The sequence below is a fragment of the Microtus oregoni genome, unplaced genomic scaffold (assembly GCF_018167655.1).
Source record: "Microtus oregoni isolate MIOR12 unplaced genomic scaffold, Mior012 000024F_ref0000369, whole genome shotgun sequence".
Classification (NCBI taxonomy): Eukaryota; Metazoa; Chordata; class Mammalia; order Rodentia; family Cricetidae; genus Microtus; species Microtus oregoni.
In genome coordinates this window covers 11683937-11711637 of record NW_024543083.1, presented here as the reverse complement: position 1 = coordinate 11711637, position 27701 = coordinate 11683937, and the positions used below count along the sequence as shown (strand labels likewise).

The window sequence follows — 27701 nt, the reverse complement described above, 5'->3', positions numbered from 1 at the left end:
CTGCCAGGGGGCGCTCCCTCACCCCGCCTGTCGGAGGTCGGGGTGGGGGGGGCGACTCCCTCCCGGCCGCCCCACCCCCGCCGGCCACCAGGGGGCGCCGCTCGCAGCCCGGGAGCACGGGCGAGCGGCAGAGGCCGGCCCGGCGGCGGCCATGGACCGCTTCGTGTGGACCAGCGGCCTCCTGGAGATCAACGAGACGCTGGTGATCCAGCAGCGCGGGGTGCGCGTCTACGACGGCGAGGAGAAGGTAGGGCGGAGGCCGCCCCGTCCCGCGGACCCTCGTGCTGGGCTCGGCACGGCCTGGTCCTCGGCCCTGGGCTCCCGGCCTCGACCTCGCGGCCCGCTGTGCACGGTGAACCGTGGAGCCGGGGAGCGGGGGACCGGAGGTGGGATGGGGGGATCGGAGCCTGGGACGGCCCAGTTCCGCCTGATCGGGGGCGCGCCCCCGGAACGCCTTCCCCCACTCTCTTGCGGGATGGATGGGTGATGGATTTGTACTGGGCTGTGCCGCGGCCGGTCCCTCGCCCAACAGGATTTCCGAAGGAGGCAGCCGGGTCCAGCCCCAGCTTGCGTTATGGACTCATGCAGTAAGCTCTGCCTTGTAGCGCAAGCAGAAATCTTAAGGGAAGGGCTTGCAAACGATAAGAGAAATCCCTGATGCAAGGAACTATTTTGTACACACTGGAAACTCCCTAAGCCTTCCTGTTCTGAATGAAATGCGCGACCTGAGAACGGGGGAATAGAGCTTGCGTTCCCGCAAACACTTTTGCTTTCCAGTTTTCATTTGTCGCGTTCCTCCTTCCTCGCTGTGGGGGAAACGAAGCCTTCCTCTGTGCTTTGATACACTTTTTCCTGGTCCGTGCTTACAGCTGTTGGAGGTGCACGCGACGTTTGACCCAGGTCTCCCGCGTTTCTTAGGGTGGTGTTTTTGAGGCTGGATCTTCTCCGCAACCGTTCTTAAACAAAGTTTGATTTAAAGTAGCTCCGATTATTCTAGTTTTGAGTAGTAAATGCAAGCCAGACAAACCTGTCTGTCGGGTTGAGAGAATAACTCACAGGAGAACTGAAGGAAACAGTGGCACAATTTCCTCCCTGGAGCAACAACCTTTCTCATTTCCTCATGCCCATTGATTGACAGGGCAAGTGGGACAATTCTGACAGGAACTTCAAATGCATATCCTAAACTTTGATTTCAACAAGATGAAACAAAAACTGCTCTGATCTAACTGCACTTCCAAGTTAACAAAACATTTGCTTTGAAAACGGGAGATTTCACTTAGCAGCAAAGAGATTCTTAAAATATCATAAACCCAGTTTTGTGTAAATCAGACCAGCCAAGACGCTTAAAGTTAGGCTGAATTGCATTCTAGAGGGTACTTGAACTTTGCTTTTTATTGGGACGTTTTTCTTCTTTTTAATTGTGTGTAAGTGTGCGTGTCTACATGCGGGTGTGCGCACAGAAGGGCAGATGTCAGCCTAGGCCGGAGGCGTCAGGTTCCCTGAAGTTGTGAGTTGCTCTGTGGGTGCTGGGTCCCCTTAACGACTGAACCACCTCTCCGGTTCCCCTCCTCCTCTTTTTGTGTCTGGATCTCTCTATGTAGCCCTGGCTGTCCTGGAACTCTCTATGTAGACCAGGCTGGCCTCGAACTCATAGTGGTGCGCCTGCCTCTGCCTCCCAGTGCTGGGGTTAAAGGCCTGCACCACCCTGCCTAGCCTTTTACTTCTGACGCAAGAAAACTCAGATCTTGTAAGTCTTTTCTCAGATAAGTCCAAGTATTCTGGTGGAATATTGCACTGTTTAGTTTTTTATCAACCTGGCACAAGCCAGGATCATCTGGGAAGAGGGAACTTCAATTGAGAAAAGGCCTCTATCAGATTTTTCTGTGGTCAGGTCCATGAGGCATTTTCTGGATTAGTAATGATGGATGTGGGAGGGCCCAGCCCATTATGGGCAGTGCTGTCGATGGACCAGGTCCTGAGTTATATAAAACAGCAAGTTCAGAGACTCATGGAGAGTAAGCCACTAGGAAGCATTCCTCCTTGGTCTCCAATTCCGTTCCTGCCCTGACTTCCTTTCATGATGGATTGTAAACTATAAACTGAAATACCCCCCTCCCAGTTACTTTTGGTCATGTGTTTCTATGGCAACTAGAGTGGCTACTGAGATTAAAGGTGTGTGTTACCACCACCCGGTCTGTGAGGCTGACCAGTGGGACTGTTTTACTCTCTGGTCTTCAGGCAAGCTTTATTTACTAAAATACAAGTGAAATGCCACTACAGTGGTGTTTATCACAGCGATAGAAACCCAAGTTGGCACTGAGAGAAACAATTAATAAATGGAACCTCCTGAAACTGAAAAACTTCTGTAAAGCAAAGGACACGGTCAACAAGACAAAACGACAGCCTACAGAATGGGAAAAGATCTTCACTAACCCCACATCAGACAGAGGTCTGATCTCCAAATATACAAAGAACTCAAAAAATTGGACACTAAAAGATCACATAATCCAATAAAAAAAATGGAGTACAGACCTAAACAGAGAACTCTTAACAGAGGAATCTAAAATGGCTGAAAGACACTTAGGGAAATGTTCAACATTTTTAGTCATCAGAGAAATGCAAATCAAAACAACTCTGAGATTCCATCTTACACCTGTAAGAATGGCCAAGATAAAAAACACTGATGACAATTTATGCTGGAGAGGTTGTGGGGAAAAGGGAACACTTCTGCATTGCTGGTAGGAATGCAAGCTGGTACAATCCCTTTGGATGTCAGTGTGGTGATTTCTCAGAAAATTAGGAAACAACCTTCCTCAAGACCCAGCAATACCACTTTTGGGTATATATCCAAAGGATGCTCAATCGTGCCACAGGGACATGTGTTCAACTATGTTCATAGCAGCGTTGTTTGTCATAGCCAGAACCTGGAAACAACCTAAATGCCCCTCATCCAAAAAAAATGGATAATGAAAATGTGGTACATTTACACAGTGGAGTATTACACAGCAGAAAAAAATAATGACAGCTTGAATTTTGCAGGCAAATGGATGGAACTAGAAAACATTATTTTGAGTGAGGTAACCCAGACACAGAAAGACAATTATCACATGTACTCACTCATAGGTGGTTTTAAAACATAAAGCAAAGAAAGCCAGCCTACACACCACAATCCCAGAGAACTTAGACAACGATATGGACCCAAAGAGAGACTTACATAGATCTAATCTACGTGGGAAGTAAAAAAAGACAAGATCTTCTGAATAAATTGGGAGTATGGGGACCTTGGGGGAGGGTTGGAGGGTGAAGGGGAAAGGAACGGAGTGGAGCAGAGAAAAATGATTCAACCAAATCTTATTATATGGCAAATTCTGCTCTCTAGTGTTTAGAGAAATAGAAACTTCATATATACATTTTTAACAGAACTGGAAGGATTTGATTTATTAATCTCTTGAATACTAACTCTAAATTGGTTTATTGTCTAATTTTCAGGAATAATAATCTACGAAATTAAAACTTCAGTCATGCAGACATAGATGCCATCTTTTTCATACTATTATACAATGTATTTTTATTTTTGAGGGGAAGTGGAGAAAACAGGGTCTTCTGTAGCCTTAGCTGGCCCCAAACCTTCTGCCTCTACATCCAGAAATGGGCTCACAGATCCCTTGCTTCTTTCTCTCCATCCCATTCCCTCACCCTTTCCTGAGACCAGTGAGTGCTTACTGTACACTCATTTAGACCTTCTCTTTGGTACTTACATGAGATGTGTGTACCCACACACATAAAGACCAGTGAGTGCTTACTGTACTCATTTAGACCTTCTCTTTGGTACTTACATGAGATGTGTGTATCCACACATATAAAGCACCTTCTGTTGGAGAATTTCATTCTGTGTAATACATTGCAAATTCCCTTTTTTTCCCATTCTCTCTGTCTTAGCATTCCATGTGTGCTGTACTATAGATACCTCTGATACCACATGTAGGTTATTTAGAATTTTTTATAGTTCTATAATGGATATATATATACATATTATATATAATATATGTGTGTAATATAATATATAGACTAAGGTATATAGCATTTCTTTTTAATTATGATAAACCTTGCTCTAAAATGTTTAATAATTTCATATTACATGCTAATTAGGTAAGAAAATCTGTATTATATGTAGTGATATTGATTATTTGTAACAATCTTATCGTTTTAGATAAAATTCGATGCTGGGACACTTCTTCTTAGTACACACCGGCTGATTTGGAGAGACCAGAAAAACAATGTAAGAGACTTCAGCTTTTAGCGTCTAATTCTGGGCTTTGTTTAATTAGTGTGTGAATTGGAACCGAGGGCCTTGACTACGCCAAGTGTGTGCTTAATCACTGAATACACCCCAGCTACCCCCATTCAAGATGTTGTTTGTGTTCTCTTGATTGTTCTTGTTTTGTTTTGAGATAACAACGTTTTACTCTCTAGCCTGGTCTGACCTTGAACTTGCTGTAGACCCGGCTGGCCGCCTTGGACTCAGAGATCTGCCTGCCTCTGCTTCCCCCTGTGGTGAGACGCTTAATTCTTAGGCTTTCAAATACCAGTCAGTCGCTCCTACAGCCTGCCTCAGTGTAGGGAAGGAGTCATTCCCGTTCTGAGGGATCCTTAAAAAGACAGAAGCAGGAGTGGTGTGGGAAAGGAGGGGCGGTGTGCCACGTGGCGAAGCAGGGGAGCTCAGCCGTAGGAATTCGAGAAAGGCCTTGCTCAAGAAGAGACTCCTTAGCCGGGCGGTGGTGGGACACGCCTTTAATCCCAGCACGGGAGGCAGAGGCAGGCGGATCTCTGTGAGTTCGAGGCCAGCCTGGTCTACAAGAGCTAGTTCCAGGACAGGAACCAAAAGCTGTGGAGAAACCCTGTCTCGAAAAATAAAAAATAAAAATAAAAAAAAAGAAGAGACTCCTCATTCTGATTTTATAGTTTCTAGATGGAGTGAGGTGTATGTATGAGCTGATATCTCTATTCCAAAGAATTTTAACTTTAAAAAAGGTACAGTTGTCAACAGGAAAAACTATCTAGTGTCTCTCTGTCTCTGTCTGTCTGTCTCTTTCTCTCTCTCTCTATATATATATATATACTTATATATATAATAGATATTTTTATTCTTTCTATATAAAGAACAGTAAATGCTCTTAACTGCTGAGCCAACCCTGCACCCCATTTTACTTTTATTTTTTGAGACAGGGTCTTACTGTATAGCTCAGGCTGGCCTTGAACTCCTTATCCTTCTGTCTCGGATTCACTAGTACCAAGATTAGAGAGGTATCACCTCTTGGTTTAATTTGATTTATTATCATATTCTGTGTGTCCATGAGTGTGGGCATACCGCTGTGCACATACAGAGGGCAGCGGATAGCTTGCAGACTTCTCCCTTCCCCCGTGGGATCCCAGGGATGGAACTCAGGTTTAGGTTTTGGGAATGTGCCTTTTCCCTCTGAGCCATCTTGCCAGTCCTGTGCTTGCCTTTAAACCTCTCCTTATGCTCGCCCATGCACCAAATGGCAGCACAGAGTTTTATTTCAATTTTCCTTAAGTTTACTAAGGAGATTGGGAGTGTAGCTGTGGTAGAGCCCCTGACAGGCATGTGCCTTCCTGGCCTGGCTAAAGTGAGCAGCTTGGTTAAGGAATACAGTGTTGATGAGCAGCGCTCCCGTGCCGCTGGACTGATCCTCTGACCGTGTACAGAGCTCTCTCCTCTTGCTTTCCTCCCAGGAGTGCTGCATGGCCATTCCTCTGTCCCAGGTTGTGTTCATCGAAGAACAGGCGGCCGGAATTGGGAAGAGGTGAGGCCTAACAATCTTTCTGTTGTTTGTTTGTTTGTTGTTTTGTGTTTTCCAGACAGGGTTTCTCTCTGTAGCCCTGGCTGTTCTGGAACCCGCTCTGGCCTCGAATTCAACAGAGATCCCCTGCCTCTGCCTCCAAGGGCTTAGAATTAAAGGCATGCACCACCACTACCCTGAGTGAGCTCTAAAACCTTTATTCACAAAAAAGTTCTTATCTCCTTCTACTGCCCTAATTAAAGCCCCCTGTGCCCATTTGTCTCATTTCCCCCTTCAAATCTGCTGTACCCTGCTATTCCAGCATCTTCTCTCTTGCTCCTCCCCCCACTTTGGTCCTTTTCACTCTTTGTTTCTGAGGTTCCTCCAGGATCTGTACTCACACTGAAGACCCTAAAGAAGTTAAGGGCCTCAGATGAGAGCAAACATGTAACATTTGTCTTTGAGTTTGCGTCAGCTCAACCAATACAATATTTTCTAGTTTTGTCTACTTACCTGCAAGGTTCATGTTTTCATTTACCTTTATAGCTAAATAGTATGCCATAGTATATGTGCACCACATTTTCTCCTTTTTTAAAGATTTATTTATTTATTATTTTATTATGTATACAGTGTCGGTCTGCACTTATCCATGCAGGCCAGAAGAGGGCACCAGATCTCATTACAGATGGTTATGAGCCACCATGTGGTTGCTGGGAATTGAACTCAGGACCTCTGGAAGAGCAGCTAGTGCTCTTAACCTCTGAGCCATCTCTCCAGCCCATGTGTGGCACATTTTCATTATCTGTTTGCTGGCTGAAGGACATGTAGGTTATTTCCATTCCTGCTGTTGTGAACAGAGCAGCAATGAACATGGCCATCTTTGCCATTCTGACTGGAGTAAGATGGAATCTTGAAATTGTTTTGATTGTACTTCCCTAACTGCTAGTGAGAATGAACATTTTTTTTGAGATATTTCTTCTCTGTGTTCAGATCCCAAGCATATTTTTTAAATGGGTCATTTGGTTTTCGTTTCTTTGATTCTTTGTTGTTTGGATTCTCTATATCGTGGAGGGTAATCCTCTATCAGATGTATAGCTGACAAAGATTCTCTCCCAGTCTGTGACTTCCTCTCCACATGATTGGTTGATTTTTTAGCTGTGCAGAAACTTTTTAGTCGTCAGTTTTTGGCCTTGATTCCTGAGCAAATGGAGTTTTATTCAGAAAGTCCTTCCCTACACCTGTATCACGGAAGACACTGCCCATGTTTTCTTATAGTGATGTTTCAGTGTTTCACGTTTAGGTCTTTGATCCATTTGGGGTTAGTTTTCATCCAAGGTGATAGATAAGGGTCTAATTTCATTCTCCTGCATGTCAACATCCATATTTCCCAGCACCATTTGTTGAAGATGTTTTTTTCCCTCCAACTTATGTTTTGTGGGTTTTTTACATCTGTCATATATTAATTGCTGAAGTTTATGTGCTCATACTTGGGTCTTCAGTTGTGTCTCACTGGTCTGTGTGTCCATCTGTGTTTTATTACTATGACTCTGAAATGGTAACCTCTCCAGAGCCATAGTTTTTGCTCAGTATTTTTGGCTTTCTGAGATCCTTGTGGTTCCATATGATTTTTAGGATACTTTTTTTTCCCTTTTTCTGTTTCAGTTCAGAATGAGATACTGTTTTGGATTTTGATTGCATTGAATCAATAAATAGTTTTTAATAAGACAGTCATCTTCACAGTGGTAATTCTACCAATCCACGAGCACTGCCTGTCTTTCCATTTTCTAGTGTCTAGATATGGGTTTGGGCAGGGTGTGTGGGAGGAGGATCAGGAGGAGTCCCCAGGCTAGACCCTGGTGGAGCAGGTCTGTATGCATTTAACAGTACCGAGATGCTGCTGCGGACACACACCGATCTCCCTAGGTCAGCAGGGTTTGAGAGTTGTCCTTATCGTCAGGTCTTCTAGATCATGCTGCTGCATGAGCGGCATTTTCAGCAAACGACACTGTAGGACGTTAGTTTTGGCTGAGTTTTTATTAAAATATCAGCCCATTTTACAGGTAACTTTTCACGTGTTTTCAGGTAGGTAAGGTAAACTGCTTTGGCAGACATGATAGCCCCATGTGACTCAGGTGGTGACTCAGTGGATGGGAAGCCTAGGCATAAACCACTCAAAACATTACAAAACTATTCTGAATTCATTTCTAAAGCCATGCATTTATCTATATAGCCAATGGCATTTAGTTTATATCTTACAAGTTTTATTTTTGCAGGTTTTAGTGATTCTGAATATAAATTAGAAAAGAATGTGTTTTTGAAATTCATTATTTCTCTATGAATTTCAGAGTGATTGGAAATGTACATGTTTAAAAAATAGTGCTCATTGTAGTGGCACACACTTTTAGTTTCAGCATGTAGGAGGCAGAGACTGGGGGATCTCTCTGTGTTGGAGGCCAGCCTGGATTACATGGCAAATTCCAGGCTTGCCAGAGCTATACAGTGAGATCTTGCCTCAAAACAATACATAAGTAGTAAGTAAATAAGCAAATGAAAACTTATAGAAACAGAATTAGTGATTTTAAAAATTCATCAACATATTTGCTATTTCATTAGTGCCAAAATCGTGGTGCATCTGCACCCGGCTCCTTCTAACAAAGAGCCCGGTCCATTCCAGAGCAGTAAGAACTCCTACATCAAACTCTCCTTCAAAGAGCATGGCCAGATCGAGGTAAGCTCCCTTATGACAGCTGGATTCGAACGTGCATTGTGTGTTAGATGGTAGGAGACAGTATTGTGATTGAAGGTCTGTGCTATGTGTTAATGCAGCAGACGACAGGATTGTGATTGAAGGTGTGTGTTGTGTGTTAATGCAGCAGAAGACAGTATTATTGAAGGTGTATGTTGTGTTAATGCGACAGAAGACAATATTATGATTGAAGGTGTGTGTTGTGTTAATGTAACAGAAGACAGTATTATGATTGAAGGTGTGTGCTGTGTGTTATTATGATCAAAGGTGTGTGTTGTGTTAATACAGTAGAAGACAGTATTATGAAGGTTATAAACCACATTTTTACAAAAACAAAAAACAAAGCAAAACCTTTTTATGTTCCGAGCCTTATCGAGTGAAAAGCAGGGGTGTGGTTGCATGGCATCCAAAGCGGGAAGCTGCTAGAGAAGCTGCTAGGGGGTAGTTGATGGGGCATCAGACCGCAGCGTGGGAAGGGATTCAGCTGCTGTCTGAAAGCTCAGCACCAGGCAGTTGATCTCCGTTAGCTCCATAGAGAGAATGGCTCGGGTCCAATAGCCCAGTGTCGTGGTTAGAAGACCGAGTGAGGAAGCCGCTGGACACTTGTTGTTCAGACACATGTGCTGTCTTGTGCAGCACCCCCTGAGTGCTTCTCACACAGTTGTTTCGAAGCCAACTGAAGTGAATTGCTGTCCTAGTTAGGGTGTCTACTGCTGGGAAGAGACACCATGGCCACAGCAACTCCAATAAAGGAAAACCTTTGACCGGGGCTCGCTACAGTTTCCGAGGTTCAGTGCTTATACATCATGGTGGGGAACATGGTGACATGCAGACAGACATGGTGCTCGTGTGTGCGTGTGTGTGTGTGTGTGTGTGTGCGCGCGTGCGTGCTTGGATATATATTTTGATTTCTTTGTGCTTTCTGAAGCTGATCCTAGAAGACAGACAGCTGTTGCCTTCCTTTACTGTCTAGTTCTGTTACTGACAACTGAGCAGAACGTTGTACTAAACAGATGTTTTAGTAGTGTGTGTGATGGCTGCCATTTGACTGACTCAAGTCTTTGCATATATGTTACAGTTTTATAGGCGTTTATCAGAGGAAATGACACAGAGAAGGTGGGAGAATGCGCCAGTTTCCCAGTCATTACAAACAAATAAAGGACCCCAGGTATTGTTAAAGCTATTTGTAAGTGCAATATCTTCTTTTCTGTTTGTCTTCTTAAGACAGGGTGACCTAGAATTTTGTGTAGCCTTGCTGGTCCCATTCTTGAAGTGGTCCTCCTGCCTGAGCTTCCCAAGTACTGGGTGTGAGCCACAAGGCCAGCCAATTCACCGTTTTCATTTCTGTACTTAAATACTCTTTAGGAAGACTCTGGGCATGCGGTCGTGCACACCTTTAATCTCAGTATTTAGGAGGCAGAAGCAGGAAGATCTCTGTGAGTTTAAGGCCAGTTTGGTCTACATAGTGATTTCTGGGATAGCCAGGACTACATTAGAAAGACCCTGTGTCACTCAGTAGAGGAGCTGGTCCTGGGGTCATAAGAGCAGGAGAGCTGTCCCTGCCCCTCATCAGCTGCAGCACTGGGGAGTGACCCCTGTACCTGTGGCTCACAGGGGTAACACAGTAGAGCTGCCCTTGATGGTGTAGGTGTGGGAGAGCAGACCCTGAGGGCATGAAAACAGGAGAACTGGTCCCTCATTGCTGCCAGCATAGCTGGGGCAGTGCTGGAGAGCTCACCCTGGTGGTGGGACAGGGGAGAGCAGCTGGACTGACCAACCCTGCAGCTGCCCAGGTCCACAACCAGGCTTATGACTTGGCCTGCCCCAACATCTGCCCCATCTGTGATCTACTGGAGATGTAAAGGGGCCTGTCCTACAGACCCAAAGCTGCAGGATCTCCACAACACAGGGCAACAAGATATCCAAGAAGAGTCTCAGTGAGGGCCCTGTTTTGATGGTGTAGTAGAAACCAGAGGCCTTGAACCAGACCAGTGACCACTTTCAAGAAAAGATACATGGACAAAGGGGTCTACTGTGTGGCTCACTGTGTCACACTGCAGCTTCCATGACGAGATTTTTATTTTCTTTTCCTTTTTAAATTTTGTTTTATTGGGGGAGGTTGCAGGGGAAGAGGACAGGTGCAGAGGGACAGGAAATGAATGGGATCAAGATGCAGGATGTGAAGGACACTGAGTAAATACAAAGAAAGTTTTTTTTAAGTGACTTATTAAAAGACATAGTATCTTTTAGTAAAAATAAACCACTATTAGTTATCCGTTGAAAAAAAGAAAGAAAGATCCTGTCTCAAAAAAACCAAAACACAGAAGGGGGAGGAGGAGAGGAAGAGGAAGAAGAAGACAATGACAACAAACTCTCTGTGATCACACACTTGTCAAAAGCAAAACAATAGAGTTCTGCTTTTTTTAAAAAATTTGAATTTTCCTGGGAATTAGTCTGAGTCAGTCATCAGCTGTGGACAGACACTCACATGTGAGGAAACAGCTTGTTAATAACTTGTCGAGTACAGAATTTTAGCTACAGTCTTGTACATTTGATAGATTATTAATATTTAATATATGATAGATTGCCAAAGAATAAAAGAAGAATAAGAAGTTTAATTATAACTAAAATACAGAGAAGCACATGCATGCCGCTGGTTATGTTTATTTTCCTTTGCTGTTGAAGGTCATTATGTAGGAACAGAAGGAGACAGATGCTTAGGAAAGGAAGCTGGATGTGATTGTTTGCTGTTTTCTGGGTGGGCTCTTTCCCACCTTTGAAAAGTCAGTGTGGCTTACAAAGGGCTTTGTTTCCTTCCGTTTTGTGTATCTTATGATCTAATTGTTTTTTGGTTTTTGTTTTTTCTTTTTTCTTTTCTAGCCAGGAAGAGTAAGAGCTGTAGGGATCGTAGGTATTGAAAGGAAACTCGAAGAAAAAAGAAAAGAAACTGACAAGAACATCTCTGAGGTAATCCCTAAACATCTTCCTGCACTGTGACTAGTTACATTCTGGAATTTGGAATTTATTTAGTTTGCCCAAAAATCCATAGTCTCCTGTTTCCTGCGACAGACCTCCCTCACCGTGACACATTTTGCTCAAGCTTTTTCATATGCTCACATGTACAGAGAGGGCCGGGAATAGAGAGCTGTTCTCTGTTATTACTATTCCTGTTTCTGAAGGGGGCTGTGATGTTCAAAATAAAGTTCTTTAATTTATGAACTAAACTATGCCATTTCAGGAAATAAATTATTCCCATGGATTCTCACCCTCAGAGAATTCTCCACAGGCATTATGTTGTGTTACAGAGGCTGACTTGTTTAGGAAATAGTTCTTGTTCTCCACACGTGGACCTGCGTAAGAAGCTGTGGCTATTGTCATGGTCCCCTAGGTAGGCAGGCAAACTGGCACTGTTGGCATGTGAGACATGCCTGGTGACGAGAAAGCGCAGTCTCTAGAAGAGACTCATGACAGGGCTCTTGATGTTTGTTGGGATTAGGAAGACCTGTTAGCAGTGGGGAGAAGGGCTGGGAGGCCAGAAGGGTGTGTGGTGTTAGCAGTGTCGGCAAGGTCCAGCAAGAGGACTGGGATATGCAAAGGGAAGAAGCACTAGTAGTGAACAGAAAATTCAGACGTGTGGGAATCGCTAATGAGATGAATAACTGGTCCCTGCAGACGAGCACACGGCGTCTGGGTTTAAAACGGAACTACAATGAAGTTTGGCTGTGATGTGGATAACAATAGAACGCTCTGTAAGCCAAGGATTTAATAATAGAATGGGTGTGTGCATCTTTCTTGCTACAATTTTTATTTTATATACCTTCCCATACTTTAAGAAACTGTTACTTGCGTTTTGTAATTAATATTTTTAATACTTAAAACATTTTTTAGCCAGTTCTTTTAAACACTGTGGAATTTCTGTTTGTTCTACTCTTTGTTCTACACGTGATAAAGGATATATTCTGTGTAAACTCAATGTTTCAGGGTTTTTTTTTGCTGTGAAAATAAAGTGATTTCTCATAGCGTTTTTACTTCAACAAGTGAAATAAATTTATTAACAGCTTGTGTAGTAAGTGTAGAAATCTAAATTTACACGATGTGCCTCTGTTCTAGCTTTGGTGTGTGCTTTAAATGTTAGAATTGACTCAGTTTCATAGCCGGTGCCTGGGGCCTCCCACAAAGGCTTCCTGCATCAGCTGGCTCTTGCCGATAAGAACCCAGTGTCTAAGCCTTTGTTTATCTGAGGAAATTCCTGTGAGGTGTGTGCACGTTCCTTTTGTTTTCAGTGTTAGCTTAGTGAGCTGGCTATGAGGATCTTACACAGTTATTCTTACACTATTCTTTGAGCTAAAAAAAAAAAAAGGTTTTTCAGGTGGGGTACTTCCCACAGATTGTCACCGCTGTTGTGTGTGTCAGACCACCGTGTGGGTGGGGTTCTTGCTTAACTGACTCTCAAAAGAGAAAAAGAAAATAAGAAAGAGAAAAAAGGAAGAAAGGAAATATCCATGCACATCACTTAGTTGAGAAATTCTACAGCAACCTGAAATAATTTATTAGAAATATATCTGATTGAGTTTGAAGAAGCCCTCGAAGTAGACATTGGTTGCAGTGGTTTTACTCGGTGTGTTTGAGAGGCACTGGATGCTTTGTGTGCAGTAGGTACTGCACACAAAACTGTGTCATGGCTTAATATTTCAGATCTATGGCTCAGTTATAATTATGTCCAAAAACTGTATTCCTGCAGCTGGGTATTGTCATTTTTAACCTGGAAGGCATTTTACAATCTTTGTTTGTTGATCTATCAGAAAAAAATTAGTGATCTCTCTCTCTCTGTCTCTCTCTCTCTCTCTCTCTCTCTCTCTCTGTATGTGTGTATGTGTGTGTGTTAGCCATGGCATAACCTAGAACCTCACCAATGCCAGAAAAACATTCTATTACTGAGCCATGCCCCAGACTGAGATTTTCTTGTATGTGTTCAAAAACACTAAACAAAAACACTAGATAATCATCTATGGAACGTTTGGTTGTAATTTGTTGAGGAAGTTTGCAGTTTTTTAAAGTAGACTTTTAAAATGAGGTGGATGTGTTACTTATACAATTAATAGTAAATCGATATTTGTAAAAAAAAATTTGTTTATTGTTGCTTTAAAACATTTTAGTTCTTTAAAAAGTCTGCAATACAAACTTCATTTCTCATTTCAGGCCTTTGAAGACCTTAGCAAGCTAATGATCAAGGTAGGTGTCATGTGTTCCACTCAGATTCAGCCATGATGACCTTGAAAGTGTGTATATATATATATATATATATATATATATATATTTTTTTTTTTTTTTTTTAATCCGAGACAAGGTTTCTCCATAGCTTCTTTGTCCTTTCTTTTTCAGGCTAAGGAAATGGTGGAGTTATCGAAATCAATCGCTAATAAGATTAAAGAGAAACAAGGTGACGTCACAGAAGATGAGGTAAGGATGGTTTTTTTTATCTTTGAAGTGGTAGATGCCAGATAGAAAGCAGCAATGTTCTTGTGGTTGACCAGGTCTCTCTCCCTGTGGTTGACCAGTTCTCTCTCCCTCCTACTGAGCTATGCCTGTAGCTTCTCACATTTGCTGCCTTCCAAACTTTTTTTTAATTATACTTATTTCCTTATTGGGGTGAGCTGTGCTGCAGCATTCAGGTGGTGGACCACTCAGAAGAATTGATTCTCCCCTTCTACCATGCATTGACTGCAGATCCTGGGCACTGAGTTCAGATGTTCAGGTGGCTAGTGTAGTTGCGCACTGAGCCATCTCACTGGCCCTGCTTTCTTAGTGTGACGTTTTTATTGCTTGCGTGTGAAGTGCTAAGGAGAAATTGGATCATATTCTTTTTCGCTAGTTCTACAAGGGTCAAGATTATTCTGTGTTCTTTCTTACGGTGTGGGAAATAAAGCTATTGAAATATCTAAGGAGTCGCAGAGTAGCTGTTCCATACAAATCTGTGCTGTCTGCCGTGTTAAGTTTGGCCAGTCTGGTCAGATCCGTTTTTTCTTTGTGAGTTCTTAGTTGTAGTATTTGGTTAGCATTAAAAATAGCTTAGTTACTGCCTTTCTTTCACATAAAACGTTGAGAATGAACAGCATGAGACTGGGGTAGAAGGATGAGAATAACTAGATTTGTTCAAGGAACAACTAAGACTCTCACCGCTGAAGTCCACAGCATAGAAATACAGTAGAAGACATGGCTATCTAGAGAAATAACGGTGCCACATTGAGCTTCTGATGAAGAGTTTCAAGTGTCGTGCGGAGAAACTGTTTTCTAGTCTGCTGATGCTTTTCCCACCCTCTTACAGACCATCAGGTTTAAGTCCTACTTGCTGAGTATGGGAATAGCCAACCCAGTTACCCGGGAGACCTATGGCTCAGGCACGCAGTACCACATGCAGCTGGCCAAACAACTGGCTGGAATATTGCAGGCACCGTTAGAGGTAGGTAAATCCAAACCCCTGCTTTCCAAACACTGCTAAATTATTTCCATGTCATCAGAAGTCTCAAGAGCCTAACTGTTTTCATCATGTGGTTGACATTAAATGACATGGTTTTTTTCTTCCAGGAATATTAAATTGGCTTAAGTACACTTATTAATTATCTTTAATTGTAATCTTCAAAATACTTCTAATTTCCATTTCAGATGTTTGTACTTCATTAAGTCTGTTTGATGAGACTTTTTTTCTGATTTCAAAGGCTCTTTCCTTTTATAAACATATTTCTCTCTAGTCTGTGTTTTTGTTTGTTTTTAAAACATGAACTCATTTTGTAGCCCAGGCTGGCCTTGAACTCACCATTCTCCTGCCTCTGCCTCTCTAAGGGCTGGGATTATAGACATGAACCACCATATCTGGCTATGTTTAGGTTTTATTGTTTTGGTTTTTTTTGTTGTTGTTTCTTTGTTTGGGATTTGGGTTTTGTTTGTTTGTTTTATATAGGATTTTTCTACACGGCCCTGACTGTCACGGAGCTCACTGTGCAGACCAGGTTGGCCTTGAGAGATCCACCTGCCTCTGCTTCCTGAGTTCTGGCTTTAAAGGCACGTACCACCGTGCCTGGCCCCATATCTAGTCTTTATAGTTTCTGCTAATAGTTTTGTAGTATACTTTCATAAAGCACTTTTTTTGGTGTATTTTAAATATATGCTAAACTAAGTGCAAATCATTGTGTGTCCATCACCTATCTTCATCAGTAAATTATTTTAAAGCTGATCATCTTGTATGTAAATATTCTAATACCTATAATGATACTAGACTAATTTAAACACAGCTACAGTATCAGTATCACTCACTGTCTCACCTAAAACACTAGAAACCTTTAATGTCAAATGTCTGGTCTGTGTTCATATGTTTAGTTTTTAGTTTTCTGTGCTGATGGTCAAGCATAGGAATTTACATATCCGCCTAAGCTGCAACTCCAGCCCCAAGTTGTGTTTTGTTTCGTTTTTATTTAATTCCAACTTCTCCGGGGAGAAACTGGTAATTTACCCTACAGCATATAGTTTGACTGACTCCGTGGTATTAACATGTTTCTCATTCTACACGTTCTCTGTCAATTGTTATAAATAGCAGCTTTGTATAACAAGAATATTTTATAGGGGATGTTGTACATTTCTGTCAGTAGGTATGTAGTATCTGTCTATCTGTCTGTCTACACACACATATATGTAGCTAGATACATAGTTAGCAGCCCTTGACGGTCATTACTATATAATGTTATTATTTCATTAGGGCTTGCAAAATTATGGTATCACTTGTTTCTATACTTTCTTCCTTTACTAACAGAAATTAGTTAAAACATTAAATAAACATAAAAATTTGTTAACGTTTAGTGAGCCTTCTTCTAAGAGGCTTCAAGCCACCATGGCGCATGGCCCTCAGCCTTCTCCTCAGCTCTGCTGCTGAAGAGTCGGAGCAGGTCTCCAGAGCTCTGCCGTGGCTCCCATGCACTTGCCAGGAAGGGGAGCGGCTCCAGGCTTATTTGTGGCACCAGTTTCCTGAGTTTGATCCCGGACTGATGTGCAGAGTTTATCAAGGCTCTGGTCCCTCTTACGTGGTTTTGCCTCATCCCACCTTCCTGAATTAACCAAGGTGATACCTGTTGAAGCTTGCCCTGTGGTGACGCAGGCTGCCAGTGGTACTCTGTCCTCTTGCTTCCAGGGCTTGTGGATGTGGCTGTGTCACACGTGGCCCCTGAGTTCTCCAGTCTTTCTCAGTCTGAATCACGTCTGCAGTCAGGAGACTAAGGACAGTTTGGAAGCTTGGTGCAGCTGCCCTCTTTTCATCTAAACGATGTTGAAGTCCATTTGTAGAATTCGAGTGTTATAGTAGGAGCAGCAAGGCTGTGTCCCCGGCACCCGGCGGCCCACATGGCTAGCTTATGCCCCGAAATAATTACATGGAAACTGTATTCTTTTAAACACTGCCTGACCCATTAGTTTCAGTTTCTTATTGGCTAGCTCTTACATATCGATCTAACCCATTTTTATTAATCTGTGTAGCCCACGAACTGGCTTACCAGAAATGATCTTAACCTGCATCTGTCTGGAGTGGGAGAATCATGGCGACCCCTTGACTCAGCTTCTTTCTCCCAGCATTCTGTTCTGTTTACTCCTCCCACCTATGTTTTAACCTATAAGGCCAAGCAGTTTCTTTATTACTTAACCAATGACCTTCCTCCATCATTTCCCCTTTTTCTGTTTAAACAAAAAGGAAAGGCTTTAACTTTAACATAGCAAAATTACATATAACAAAACAGTTATTAAGCAAGAATTACAGTTACAATATTTATATCTATTTTATCTTATATCATAACTAAGGAAAACTATAACTATCCATTCTTTAACTCCATCAAAGACTCCAGAAGGATATAGTATTACCTAAGCAAATAAGAAATAAATGAGGGCTGGAGAGATGGCTCAGTGGTTAAGAACATTGCCTGCTCTTCCAAAGGTCCTGAGTTCAATTCCCAGCAACCACATGGTGGCTCACAACCATCTGTAAAGAGGTCTGGCGCCCTCTTCTGGCCTTCAGGCATACACACAGAATATTGTATACATAATAAATAAATATTTAAAAAAAAAAAGAAAGAAATGACAGAGACATCTCGCAGCCTGGACAGTCACCCAAAGTTCCTCTGTACCGTTGGGGCATCCATCTTCAGCCTACAGTCCCATAGTTAACAGCAGACATTTCCATGAAGCAGGAAAATTCCAAAGACAGTTCAGTCACTTTCTGCTGTGTCCTGCAGAATGTCTCGCAGACTCTCATGAATCAGGAACCCCGAAAGACCATCTCACCTTTTGGCAAGTTCAGCAGTCCTATCTCTGTGGGTTCTCTGTGTCCAGTTTATGCAACAGTCCAGGAAAGAGCAGTTTCTTGCCCAAATGGCTATCAAGCTCCGTAAGGATCCTCTTCAATACCCATCTTCCTTTTTAAGTAGATTGGCACTGTCAGGAGCAGACGTGTCTCATTGTCATGAAAAACCCTAAGTTATTAAAATATTTTAAATGCCATATTCTGCAGTCTTTGAAAGATATGAAGAATGTCTATCTAACTGAAATACATCTCTATATATCTAGAAAATCTAACTAACATGACTACAAGCTTTACTATTATTGATGATTATCCATTAACAACCTATATATTCTAATTATACATTATACTTTTAAAATGAACTACACAATCACAATACCTTAATCAAGATCAGAAATATATATACATATAACAAAATTGACCTTAAAATCCATACCAATGCAAATTATTCATACCTATATCATATCCCCCTTTAAATGTAAAAGAACATTTATAAACAATATTTTGGGAACATGGGCGCAGTTTTTTCTCTCCAAACTGCTTCCTGCTGAATGGGGGCGCTGTTAATCAGATCATTTAGGGTGTAACCTGTCTCAGTTGGCAGCTGAGTGAAGTAATTTTTTTGAGGGTGTTCACAGCAACTTTTCGGGAGGTCGTGGTCTATCATACCATATCGGGATAGATGCAATCCACAGGGTCTGGTCCTCTGTGAAAACAAAAGAAGACCCTCTCCAAAGCATCATATCTTTAGACCCAAATTTTGAAATCGTAATACCCTTATATCCATTCTGGTTTAGCTTGGCAGCCCATGTAATGAAATGTCTCTCTGTACTTAGCTCCTTCACAGTCAAAAATTTTAAAGAAAACACAATGTACATAATCCAGACTCTCTGTGAATATTTCATTTTTACGTGGCTTATTTTTCTTTATTTCTTTTAATCTCTTAACTATCTGTATTCTGTTTCTTTAAAGACTTTACCCTTTTTTTAATGGGCATTAACTTTATTCTCTCTATTTTTTTCTCTCTCTCAAGCCTATGTACATTCATCCAACATTGTGATTCATTTAGTGGTCTTTTATGCCTGAAATATGTTTTATTGTGAATCTGTAATTTTTTTACTATCCAGGAGCATTTCTTAAAATGTTAAGCACTTCTTAAAAACTTAAGTTGCGCCACATAGGGGTAATATGGTACCGCCTATTTTCTGCCAAGTCTAAACCTTAACTGTGCTGTTATTATGGTAATTATGGCAGTTCCTGCCTGAGGTCAGCACAGTTCAGCATGGAGCAGCCGCTCCTGCCTCAGATCCATCTGGTGCCCCTGAGCTGCGCACAGTTCCAGGTACACAGCAAGGCCACATTGCTGCGCAGTCAGCAGTTTAATTTGAGACTGAGCGTGCGGCACAGAAACTCTTTTCATCCAAGTTACAGCCAAATCTGACACGCAGAGCACTGCGCAGTCTAAAAACACGTCTCTCCCGCCGTGCTCTTCTGCCTGCCTAAGCCTGATTCTGCTGTCTGCCCAGGTGCAGGTGGGGAGCACTGAGCCATTGGCACGGTCTCAGAGCACTCTCCTTCCAATCCCAAGCGGGAACACAAACATCCAGTCCCATAAAATCCATTGAAATGCTTTAAAGCCAGAGTTTAAGCTGGCAGCATAGCCCCAAGAAGCTGCGCTTTAAAATGACGCAGCGTTTTTTTCTGCTGCTGATGCCGAATCAGGAAATCTCTCTACAGCACGCCACCAACAAACAGCAAAAATCTGTGTTAAACTCTTCCTTATTTTTAAGCCTTCTCAGGTTTTTAAGTAGATTTAGTCCATCACGTCTGGGCGCCACTCTGTTGTAGTAGGAGCAGCGAGGCTGTGTCCCCGGCACCCTGCCGTCCACATGGCTAGCTTATGCCCCGAAATAATTACACGGAAACTGTATTCTTTTAAACACTGCCTGACCCATTAGTTTCAGTTTCTTATTGGCTAGCTCTTACATATCGATCTAACCCATTTTTATTAATCTGTGTAGCCCACAAGCTGGCTTACCAGGAATGATCTTAACCTGCGTCTGTCTGGAGTGGGAGAATCATGGCGACCCCTTGACTCAGCTTCTTTCTCCCAGCATTCTGTTCTGTTTACTCCTCCCACCTATGTTTTAACCTATGAGGCCAAGCAGTTTCTTTATTACTTAACCAATGACCTTCCTCCATCATTCGAGGCATTGCGGAGGATGTGAATAGGCTCTCTTGTGTATAAATACAACTTTTTAGGAAAAAGCAATGTAATTTGTGATTTCACTCAGATTATGATTTCTGTTAAGAAATGATAAATACTTGTTGTTTTTTGTTTCTCCCATTTTAACAGGAACGTGGGGGAATAATGTCACTCACAGAGGTGTACTGTTTGGTGAACCGAGCTCGAGGGATGGAGGTAAGAACGCATGTTTCCATGGTCCCCCTCTAGTGAGCACACATTGATTGTGAACCTCAAAGCTGTTTTCAGAAGCAGAGTGATGAGAGAAACGGGATTGGCCTGGGGCTGAATGACTTTGAGTGGTGCACTTCACTGCCTTGGAACTCAGTTTTTTTTTTTTTTTTGAAGTTTTATAATTATATTTATGTACAGAAAACTCATCAGTACATTTAACCCAGTTTAGTGGCGAGTTCTTTGGCCTTTGCCTTTTCCAGCTTAGCAATTCGAGCCACAGATTTAGGACCCAGGACGTTGCCTCCCCAGTGGCGGCGGATCTCATCATATCTGTCTTTGTAATTGGTCCTAATAGCTTCCACCAGCTTGGCCAGAGCACCCTTGTCTTCCGAGTTAACCTGTGTGAAGGCAACAGTGGTGCACATCTTCCTATGGACCAGTCGCCCCAGCCTGGCCTTTCCCTTGATGATGCAGTAGGGGACCCCCATCTTGCAACACAGAGCAGGCAGGGGTCTACGTCTACGTCGTGGGCAATTACCACCAGCTGAGCCTTCTTGTTCTCTACCAAAGTGGTGACTGTATTGACGCCCGCTCGAAGGACAGGTGGTCTCTTAGTCGGGACATCCCCTTTGCCGGCAGCTTTCTTCTCAGCACGGTCCAGCAGCCTCTGCTTCTTCTCCTGCTTGGTCTCTAGCCTGTACTTGTAGGCAAGTTTAAGAAACTGGGTAGCTGTTTGCCGGTCCAGGGCCTGGGTGAACTGGTTAATGGCAGGAGGAACTTTGAGCCGCTTATAGAGGATGGCCCTCTGCCGCTGCAGCCTAATGTAGCGGGGCCATTTGATGAAGCGCGTGAGATCTCTCTTGGGCTGGATGTCCTGCCCAATGCCGAAGTTCTTAGGCCTCTTCTCAAACAAAGGATTCACCACCTTCTTCGCCTCCTGCTTCTTCACGACGGCGGGGGCCGGAGCCACCTTCTTCCCGTTGGCCTTCTTTCCCTTGGTCATCTTGCCGGGCTGGAGGAGAGAGTGGAACTCAGTTTTGTCACCTTAAAAGTAAAGGTTTGCAGTGAGCGATGCCTGCCAGCGCTGAGGTCTGTGTACTGCAATGAGTGGAAGGTTTTCCTCTGCAGTATTTAACTCTTGCAGGCTCAGCTGGACTCAGATTTCTTTGTAGATAGCGCAGAGACAACTTCTCCTTACTCCTTTGGCTGAGTATCAGTAGGAGCTGTTCTTTAGGCCCTATGCCCAGTCACACCCGGTGCGTGGCCTCTGAGACTCTTTCCTGGTTCTCTTGGTGCCCCAGCAGTCCAGTGCAGCTTGGGTAAGCTGCCACTTCCATATGGCTCACCAAGTCCCGGAGTGCAGCCCCGTCCTGTCATCGATGAGGCGAGCACCAGCCGTTAGCTCACTCAGCCTCTCATTCCTGCTTTTCCGCCCTCACCTCCAGGTAACTTGGGAATGAGGAAGTTGAGAGGTAGACTAGATGACGTGACTGAGGTCACCTAGAGATGGTGGATTGACAAGTGTTGTGCTTAGGCTCCTCTGGCTCTGGAGCCATCCCACGTGACTCAGAGCTATGTTTGTGTCTACGACGGCGCAGATTTATTCAGGCTGCACTATCCAGAACCGAAGCCACTAGTAGCTACACGTAGCAGTCTGAATTTATAAAACAAGTATAAGATAAACAAAGGTCAGTATCCATGTCAGTATCTCGGAAAACGTTTTTGTTGTTACTATTTATTACAGCGCTGGAGCTTGAGCCCAGGGCCTTCTACATGGGCGAGAACTCCACTCCTCAGCCGCATTCCCAGCTCCTTCCCTTTTCTCTTTCTCTTTCTCTTTTCTCTTTCCTGGAGGTTGTGAGGTCATGCAGTGACCTGCACTGTGTTTCTATTGGGCAGAACTGCCGAAAGCTGACTTTGGCTTCTTTGCTTATTCTTTTGTCCTTGAAATTGAGTGACCTATAGTACTTGATGAATAGCATTTTCTTCTACTTTATAAAAGTTTTTAAACTTTATTATTAAAAAAACTTGGAAATAAAAATGTCACATACCAAAACTAACCAGACCCAAAGTCTGTACAACTCAACAAATGCCTTTATAGTTAGAAATGGCATGGAAGCTATGAGGCTTCACATTAAATTTACACTTTCAGAATCATGTTTTATATACTTATCTACCATCAAAACCAAAAATTTTATGACAAAATAATAGCTAGAAAATAGCTTTTTTAAAAATCTTCTTGCATACTTTGTGTCCATCACCGACATTTAGTTCTTCAGCCCCTGGTGTTTAGCCTTTTTGTTCTCTTTCTGTTACATACTGTACCCACGTGTACATTTCTTTGCACACACACACATACACACTCACACACACACTCACATTCACACATTATTGGCTAATCTCCACATGTCAGAGAGAACATGAAGTGTTTTTTCTTGAGAATATATGACTTCAATTAATATTATACATTTTAAGATTATCCATTATCTGTAAGTTTTGACTTTATTTTTCTTTAGAGCTGAGTAATATTCCATATATGTGGGTGTATACAATATATATAAATTTTCATTATACATTCATCTGTTGATGGACAGCTAAGTCGAGTCCAGTTCTTTGCTCTAATGAATAAAGCAGCAATAAACAGAGGGATGCAGATCTCTGTAGGGTACAGAGCTCTCTGGGTCATATGCCGTTGACTTCTTATTCTGTTTTAGTGGTTATTACAGTTCAATAGACCCATTCTATTGCTTTGCAGTGTTAACTGGGTTTTTTTTTTTTTTTCTCGTTAGTTGCTCTCACCAGAAGATTTAGTGAATGCATGCAAGATGCTGGAGGCGCTGAAATTGCCTGTCAGGTAAAGGAATCTCCACAGGAAGTTTGTCAACGGGAGCTATGATTCTGCCTAGAGGAGACCCGAAAGCCCATCCAAGCCTGCTACTGTGCATGGCAAGCCAGATGATGCCCTCTTGAGGCTATGCCATGTGTGACCTGAATTCCTCATTCCCCCGCCCCCCAATACTGCAAGCACCTTCTGCCCTCCCGCCTTCATCCTATCAGGGATGGGTGTGTCCCAGTACAGATCATATTCAGACTTGTGATTTTCCAGAGGAAACTCAGAAGAAATCACCTCTGAACCTCCCGTAGTGCACATGTTCAACTCGGAACTGCATTCTCCTTATCCTTGGGCTAAAAGCACCCTGAACCGGAAAAAAACTTTATCATGTAGATTGTGGCCTGTAGTTTTATTGTTTGTTAATTCTTGAGTTCTTTAATTCTGTTATAGTTACATGTAGTTATTATGGCTTAAACACTGTGTGATTGTCCTCAGGCCTGGGCATTAAGTAAAGTCGACTGTGGCTTGCTTCTCCTTTGTGGTTGAACATCTTAGAAATGCCCACACTGTTCTCACATCTGTGTTTTCCAGGCTTCGGGTTTTTGACAGTGGTGTCATGGTAATTGAGCTTCAAACCCACAAAGAAGAGGAGATGGTAGCCTCAGCCCTGGAGACAGTATGTGAATCCCGTTTCTGTCAGTCCTTAGAGCTTGCCACAAAGACCCAAATGCATAGCGACTTAAGAAGCTGGATTCACTGTTGGATTTAGCTAGAAAGCCATTCACAGGATCAGTGCTTTGTGGTAGACAGTGATGTTTTCATTCAACCAGTACCCCTGGTAAAAGTTTTTGAAGTATTCGTCTCCCTTGACATCTTAATGAGGTGCTTGCTTTCCTGCTGCAGCTCAACGTTAGGAACAGGTTTTCAAGTCACATCCTTACTGGACCTGATTAGAACTCTGTGGGCCCCTTCCCAGAGCCTGTGACACAGAGTTTGCTGTGCTCTGGGCTTTCATACAGTGCCTTCTTCCATGAACAGCTTCGTGTTGGTATGTAGCCTGTGCTCTGCCTGTTCTGAGCTCATCAATTTTCCTAGACTTGATCTCCATAGATTCAGGTCTGCTGGACCAGAGGGCTGACCAATGGTTCAGAACACGTGCCCTCGCAGAGGACCTAAGAGCCTTCTAGGAACCTTCATGGTAATTCACAACCATCTGTAGCTCCAGTTCTGGGAGATGCCACCCCTCTTGATCCCTGTGGGCACCAGGCATCTCTGCACATAAAGATAAACCTAGAAACAGGAAGGTCTAGTTTTATAGTGACTACTTAGATTTTAGCAGAAAACCCAGTAAAGCATTTCCTTCCTGCACTGGTATGCATTCCTCTAAGTGTATTGAAATAATTATGGTTGTTGGTGTTTTGTTTTGTCTTGTTTGTTTTCTGCTGTGTGTTATCACTAGGTTTCAGAAAGGGGATCTTTAACATCAGAAGAGTTTGCCAAACTTGTGGGGATGTCTGTCCTCCTAGCTAAAGAAAGGTATGTAAGCCCTCTCCCCTCACTGTGGTGTGTGGTATGTTTCTGGATGAGCATGTCATTGTGGAGTTTCTCTTCTTTGTTCCCAGGCTGCTTCTCGCCGAGAAGATGGGCCATCTTTGCCGAGATGACTCTGTGGAAGGCTTGCGGTTTTACCCAAATTTATTTATGACACAGAACTAAGAATTTTGTATCTGATAGACCTTTTGTCAATACACTTGGCATCGTGCTGAGGTCATATGACATTGAGTTAAGCGATGAACACAAATAAACCAAGAATTTGTTAGAACTTCACAGTATAATATAAAACTCTTCCTCTTTCCCTAAAATTATGGTCTCAGAAGTGTATTACATACAGGAGAAGACAGAACAGTGAGTGGATATGCATTTAAAGTCATCTGTACTTGTGTACAACTCTTGGGATTTAACTTGAAATATGGTGGATTTTAATTTGATCCTTGAATTTAGATCCTCAAGGGGAGAAGAAGTAAAGTTGCATGTTTGGATCCATGAGGTAATCATTTTTCTGTGACTAAACTTCACCAGATTGTGAATGTTTTTCTCTGCATCTGATATGCCCATCTTGGGCATTCATGAAGAAAGCAATAGCTACACTGTAGTTCAGGAACCAATAGCACTGGAATAAAAGGTCAGATTGCAGAGTGCCTACCAGGCTCTTCCTCGGGGCTTGGGAAGCAGACCTAGGTGTATCTCTCCCGGGTCAGATAAAACACCTTTAATAAAGGAGAGGGCTAGGGTCTAGCTTACTTGGCGAGCATTTGCCTAGAATGCAGAGGCCTTTGATTTCAGACCGACCACCCCAATAATGGGGGGGGAGGGGAGAAACTGATATGCACTTACTCCTCAGATTCTTTGTAGTTTTTAAGTGATAATTTCATGACTGGCATTTTTAAAGACTCCAGCAGTATGATTTTGTTTAAGAAATGTGGATTTGGAAATTGAATTAAAGAGCTATATAGACACACCCAGAGCTGTAATTACAAGTCTGAGAGCTGGACAGTTCTGGAAGGGCATTAACTGCACAGGACCTTCAGTGCTCTTCATATGGAAGCCAAGGGTGTGAAACAGGAAATGGGAAGGTTGGCAGATCTCCTTTCTCCTCACAAGGAGTCTCAATGCTCTACTAGAGACATTCCTATCGTAGTCCAGCCATTTGCCCTTCTTCACGCCCTACATTTTTTTTTTTTTTGGTTTTTCGAGACAGGGTTTCTCTGTGGCTTTGGAGCCTGTCCTGGAACTAGCTCTGTAGACCAGGCTGGTCTCGAACTCACAGAGATCCGCCTGCCTCTGCCTCCCGAGTGCTGGGATTAAAGGCGTGCGCCACCATCGCCCGGCTTATTTTAAGTTGTGTGGAGGAAACATCAGAGAGAAAGGAAAGTTTTTGATAGCAAAAACTGGTGTTACCATCTCTAGATGGCCGGAGTTAAGTAGGTTGCCTGACTTCATATGGGTTGCACATTGGCATTACCTCAGACTCAGGGAGTCAGTCCTTTTTGAAGCTTAGCTGGAAGAGGAAGGGGAGTGATAGTGTCGCCCGGGAGCTACAGGGAGGGGTGCCTAGGCACACAGTCGCACAGTCGCTTGAGGGTACCTTGTGGATGAGGTGGAGGCCACTGCAGATGGCTGTGGAGAAGTGCCAGTGTCTTCAGCTACAAACCAGGGAACCCCACTCCTGATCCCTTCCCGGGAAGTGACTGCCCATTGCTTCTGTCCTGCAGTGTTAATGAGAACGCTGCAGCCAAGGCAGCCTCCTTCAGTGTTGTTTTCAAATCTGTCACTTATTTTCAAGTATGGTGACATCTCCCCTAATCACCTCATTGTTTATCTCAGGTTTACTTTATGGTTAATTCAGTGTTGGCTACCAAATCGTCTAGGGATTGTTTAGACCATTGTGTCTGTTAGTATGTCTCACCGCTATCTGAACTGCACGTAGTCTGTCACGTGACTCTGGCAAACTTCACACACACACACACACACACACACACACTCTCTCTCTCTCTCTCTCTCTCTCCTTATCTGACTGAGGGTCTTTAAGTCAGCAGGTTACTGATCATCAGCCCTCCCACTTGGGTTGGTTGTAAGGTTATTAGGTTATAGGAGCTGCTGAATCCAGCTCTAATGGTTTGGATTCATCACAACAAACACATAATGCATTTGTTTATTCAGTGTGACACCCGATTAACAAAAATGGAGCAATCTGATTTGTAGAATGTGAATGAAAGATGAAAAATGACATAAATATACTTTGAAAAAGTCACATTAACTAAAAAAAAAATATTTGATTTTTTTTTTTTCAATCACTGTTTCCAGACCGTAGTTTATCTGTTTGACTTTTTTTCTTGCCAAATGTGTTGTTCTGGTCCTTTTGTTACAGGCTGTGTTTAAATACAAACCAATCAAACCTAGGTGCAAAAATGTTCTGCTTTGGTGCTCATCACTGTAATTTTTGTTCTCACGTCGCTCTTAGGAGAATGAGTCTCTTTGTAAATTTATAATGGAATAGTTTAGTTATGTAAAGAAAAATAATTTACATTATGTAATCAAAGGCCATTTCCAGGGTTAGATGATCGGTGTTAATGTAGATAGAGTCAAATTATTGTGAAACTTTAAACTAATTTTCTTAACTTGGTGTTCTTTTTAAAATTCTCTGTAAAATACATGAAAATGATAAATGTTTAGTCACACTAAGCCAGTATGAGAATTTTTCTAGCTTATAAAGCATTGCTTATGAGTTGTCTTTGAAGTTTTGTAATTTTGTTATCTTAAAAAGTGGGAAACAAGTCATGGGCTATGATTCAGATCTCATAAGGCCAGCTGTGTACACTCACGTGGGTGGGTTACCACATGTGCCCGGTCACTACACTAAGCTGACCAGTTTCACACACACCATGTTTGAGAAGGTTATCTTTTGCCCAACTCTGCGTCTCCATCTCGGTACAGTGGAGTCACATCTTGTCAGGAGGCTAGGTTTTTAAACTTTGTCTGAGGTAAAAATAAAGCATGCTCAAAACAGC

General features: G+C 42.8%; 1 protein-coding gene across 1 annotated transcript; it reads left to right on the top strand.

The window, feature by feature from the left end:
- Positions 1–95: 95 nt before the first annotated feature.
- Vps36 (vacuolar protein sorting 36 homolog) lies at positions 96–27701 on the top strand. Its single transcript, XM_041673812.1, has 14 exons — positions 96–247; positions 4211–4279; positions 5755–5825; positions 8415–8529; positions 9626–9715; positions 11428–11514; positions 13747–13779; positions 13930–14007; positions 14873–15007; positions 20238–20303; positions 23090–23154; positions 23725–23809; positions 24593–24669; positions 24756–27701. The coding sequence occupies exons 1-14, from the start codon at positions 152–154 to the stop codon at positions 24847–24849; spliced, it is 1161 nt and encodes a 386-aa protein (XP_041529746.1). The 5' UTR covers positions 96–151; the 3' UTR covers positions 24850–27701.

Bases quoted from the DNA above. Each gene is read 5' to 3' on its own strand.
- Vps36 (XM_041673812.1), top strand. From the start codon at position 152: ATGGACCGCTTCGTGTGGACCAGCGGCCTCCTGGAGATCAACGAGACG. The intron at 15,008-20,237 runs GTAGGTAAATCC...CCATTTTAACAG, and splicing joins TATTGCAGGCACCGTTAGAG to GAACGTGGGGGAATAATGTC. The intron at 23,155-23,724 runs GTAAAGGAATCT...TGTGTTTTCCAG, and splicing joins GCGCTGAAATTGCCTGTCAG to GCTTCGGGTTTTTGACAGTG.